This window comes from Trichomycterus rosablanca, chromosome 7, assembly GCF_030014385.1.
Source record: "Trichomycterus rosablanca isolate fTriRos1 chromosome 7, fTriRos1.hap1, whole genome shotgun sequence".
Classification (NCBI taxonomy): Eukaryota; Metazoa; Chordata; class Actinopteri; order Siluriformes; family Trichomycteridae; genus Trichomycterus; species Trichomycterus rosablanca.
Genome location: NC_085994.1, coordinates 16,337,766 through 16,342,204, shown reverse-complemented (window position 1 = coordinate 16,342,204; position 4,439 = coordinate 16,337,766). Strand labels below are relative to the sequence as shown.

The following is a 4,439-nucleotide window of genomic DNA, read 5'->3' as shown; positions in this document are numbered from 1 at the left end:
TCTCAGTCTTTCAATACTGTTTAAAAGATTTGCTTAAGTCTTTCTAAACCTTGGATTTTTTTTTTCTTTATGAGTTTCATTTTATTGCTGATTATAAGGGTTTTTCACACGTCCCTCAAGTTTCTGTCCTCCCTGTTATTTCTTACTACTGTCTCTTAAAATGAAGAGCTGTCTTGCATACTGACATCATTTCCTGGATCTCACATGATCTTTTTGGAGGGAAAACAAGTGTGGAAGATGAGTAGCTAACTCCTTATTTTAATTTTAATGTTATTTTTTCCACATTTTATCCTAAAAGTCTTATATGGTCAGCCATAACATGTCCACCCTGTTATGGGATATATGAGAAAAAGCAATACGAGTTGATCATTTTACAAATGATCGTACTAAAAAGCAGAGAATCGTTCTTTGTCTGAATTCACTTTTATGCTAGCATGGTTTTGCTCACTTGCTAGCTAATGGCTAATTTGATGTCAGAATGTTCACCCTGTTATGGTCCATCCTGTAACAACCTAATACACAGTGTATATGAGGTGCATGTGTAATTTATATAGCTTTAGTATTCAGTTTGGTTATAATAATAACATAAATATTGATATTATGTGTGCATCCTTTAAAGAATGGCCTTAAGTGCAGCTGAAAGACAGAAACACAACAGTTATGCATTTGTCCGTAACAGGGTGGACATTCTGGGTCAGAGACTGCATAAAAATGTTTTAATAAAACCTACAGTTTGTGTGCTTGAGCTTGACCAATATTAGTTTGGAAAAGTATAACATGTCCTTTTCATAATAAAACATGAAAAACAAATAAAAATTATTATTATTATAATTAAAATATAGTATTTTATTTTCAAAAAGTTTTAAGGTCCAAAAGGCACCCAATCCCAGAAATGACCCACATAGTGTACATAAAGTAAAACAGCTAATATTTTTAAAAGCACATCTGTTTTCAGTCCTTTTTTTACATTACTGATCTCTTACAGCTTGATGTTTGACATGCCTTTTCTTCTTGTTCAAAATTTTCTCAAAAAGGAACTTGATTCTTTTTTCTTCCTGCTGCTGGAAGAAGGATGCGGCCACTTTTCTGCGTAGCCGTCGAGCGTAGACCTCCAAGAAAGCAAGAAAATAGCTAAGTAGATAGAGCAGGATCAGCGAAAATAGAACACCTACACTTGGCGTGCTTGGCTTGGTCTTACACTGAGTCACGTCAGAACTTATAATAGCGCTGTATCTTCTGTTTAAGTTCACCGTATATGTTACTTTGTCTAAAAGGAGATAATCAACCTAAGAGAGAGAAACAGAATATGGAAAGAAATTTAGGCACACTGACAAACATATAGAATCACATTATTTACTATATAAAACAGAAACTGGCTGAGAATAACATAAATTATATAAACATTATATAAATAATATAATGTCATTGCAGGTCTAGAATTTCAATTCTTTTTGAAACAGTTTTTATCTCTGACTGAATAACTGAAATGCATACTTCTATGTCTGAAATTCTTATTTTTGTAACTGCATTGTGAATTCTCTGTAAATATCACAAAATTTGCTGGGTTAAAAATCTAAAGATTGTTAATCCCATTTGTAAAGAAAAAAAAACTTTTAAAAGAGCAGAATTATAGTAGTTCTACAAAATTGATGTGGATGTGAACCCCTTTAGCCATAGTTTTAGCCATATCAGTTGCTAACAGGTGTATAAAATTTATGTGTATACTTCTTTATGGCAGCAGTTTGAGAAAGACCCTTACTATTTTAGCATGACTGAGCTCCTGTGCCCAAAACAAGGAATGTATAGACATGGTTTGATGACTTTGGTGTGAAGGACTCAGCACAGAGCCCTGACCTCAATGCCACTAAACATATAAGATAAATTAAAATATTAAGTGCAAGCCAGGCTTTCCTGTCCTGCCGCTTATCCTTAATAGTGGAGTATAATAGTGGAGGCTGTTATAGCTGTTATAACTAAGGCCCTACCTAATTTACGGCCCGTGAAAATCACGTCAGAGCCGTTTCATGTGAAATAAGCCGTTTTCTGTGCAGTTTGCTGTAAAATTCTAAATTTAAGGTTTGTGTTTAGCAATTTACCATATGGTTCATATGGTTATTAAGTTAGTGTAACAGACTTTTCTGTGGAGTAGTGTGCTGACAATGTTTGATGTATGTGTTTCTGTATTGAGTGCATTTTGTCCCTTTAAAGATTCCATTAAGTATCGCTTCTCTACACATGTGATCATCTCTCTGTAGTCTGTGCTCAAACAAACAAACCAGTAAAGTTTTATGCTCCTGATGTTTGTCTATGTAAAGTTTATTTCTTTCTGTATAAACTCGGTTTCGACAATCAAAATTTCCAAGGTGTCTAAGTCTAAAGCAGCTAAAAAAAATACTCGGGTAACCAATTCTGTGAGCGCAGAGGATGGTGTGTCAAAACACAGATGAGTATCTTGGTCTTTGAAAGGGAGCTATAAGGTAGTCAGTACTGTGTATTGTAGCTTGAATTTTCATATTGTTAAATTTATGAGTGTTATTTAATAGCTGCTGTGAAATGTGAAAAATTTTTTGAATCTGTGAAATTAAGCACATTCACACTGTGAATTTAGTAGGACCCTAGTTATAGCTGAAGAAAGACCAACTCTATACTAATGCCTGTGAGTTAAAAAGGGATGTCCAAAAAGCATGTGGTCAGGTGTTCACATACTATTTGAATCTTCCTTCATAGTTACTTATTTATCATTTAATACTGGAACTGGAACCTTTGTTTTTGGACTGGATGCCAAGACTCAGAGTTCCTGTTCCAGCACCATACACAACTGAAATTATCCCATTTGGTACCTACTTTAAAATGAATATTCATGGAGATTACAGTCTGCGGGATGTCCAAAAGCCAAGGGCCACCTGATGCCACAGCATAATGCACAATATAGTCGAGTATTATCAGCATGGTTGTCATCAACAGGTACATTGTGATTAGCAGAACGGGAGACAGACATCCCAAGAGTTCTTTTTTTGTCATTTTAAAGCTGGTGGAGTTCACTCCATCTTTTAAATCCTTTGTTTCAATGTGGATTCCTTTAGGAGAAGCAGTGCTTTTGAGCATCCCTGTGATGTAGATATTATCAAACTTCATTGATGTCAAGTAGGACTTCAGGTAAATACTAGAATCCACAAAAAGGTACACCACCAAAACAGCAGCGAGGATTCTTCTTGAAATAAGTTTTAGTTCATCTAGTTGTAGTTTGGCTTTAAAAAAATCCTCCCCTACGTGTCTGCTCAAGTTCTTCAACCGTTCTCTCAGCCCGTGCACGTTAATGTCAGTGGAGTGATCGAACACACTCAGTTGTTCCATTAAAGGTGATGTTAAATCCTTAATTTGTTTAACTTTATCCACTATGTTTCTTTTTATGCTGTTGCTTAGTTGAGATGAGTTGAGCAGACTGTGAGCCAGGTTCTCCGATGTGCACTTCATCAGCTGTGTAAGTTCTGCTATGTTCGTAGCAATGTTAGGTAGAATATATATCAACACAGTCATGACGCACAGGGAAAGAATAAGTTTTCGTCCCTGTCTGGTGCCCAGAGTTGGGAACATTAGTGTGAAGGCACAACGGACTGGGTGCACAAGAAACAAAAGTAGAAATACTGCCACAGCATAGATGACTGCAGCAATGCCTGCAGTTTTTGAGTGGTACATTAGAAGCCCATTAAGCCAGTGGAAAAGTAGGCCAGTGGTGCTAATGGTGATGGCAAAGCAGAGAAGTAGGAGGCTGAGGATCTGTCTGGCATTCTGTGGAGTTGGAGTAGAGTAGCAGAACCAGAGTAATTCCAGGACTTTCTTCGTTGATGTTCTGCAAAGTATATCAAGAAGTAGACTAAGTTTAGTTGTTAATTCTGAAAACAATAGGGAAAAATGGTCTATTTAATCAAAGCCACATGATACACAGTCCTGTCACTTACTCAAAGACATGAGTCACAGTCCTGCTAGAAGTATGCAGTTTGCACTTTACGGCCATGGTACATTCCGAAGCCAAAGGCCCCTTCCGTTACTTATCTATACCAGCCTCTACTCTACTCTCCATTCTGTTATAAGATAATTTGTGACTTCAGGCACTGATCTTGCATTACAAAACCTGTCACCAAATCAGTGTTTCTATTTAGCCTGAAAGGTGTCTATTTTGTTTAGAGTTTAGAGCTCTGTACAGGCCACTCAAGTTCCTTCACTTCAAACTTTCAAACCATTTCCTTATGGTCCTCGCTTTGTTTACTGGGGCACAATTATACTGGAATAGAAAAAGGAAAAAGAATAGAACTTCCTCTTTGTTTCCTAGAAACATATTTTTAAAACAATTGATTTTATATATTTGGTAGCATTGGGTGGTACTTGGTAGCATTTAGTCTTATTTGTGTTGCTGTGTGAGTTATTCTTCATGCCAATTG

The 4,439-nt window shown here is 36.4% G+C and overlaps 1 protein-coding gene across 1 annotated transcript; it reads right to left on the bottom strand.

Annotated features, from left to right (window-relative positions):
• Nucleotides 1-964: 964 nt before the first annotated feature.
• On the bottom strand, nt 965-4,015 carry ocstamp (osteoclast stimulatory transmembrane protein). Its single transcript, XM_062998750.1, has 3 exons — nt 3,960-4,015; nt 2,845-3,850; nt 965-1,286 (listed from the first exon to the last, which is right to left on the bottom strand). Exons 1-3 carry the CDS (start codon nt 4,013-4,015, stop codon nt 969-971), a joined length of 1,380 nt encoding a protein of 459 aa, XP_062854820.1. The 3' UTR covers nt 965-968.
• Between the last annotated feature and the right edge of the window lie 424 nt (nt 4,016-4,439).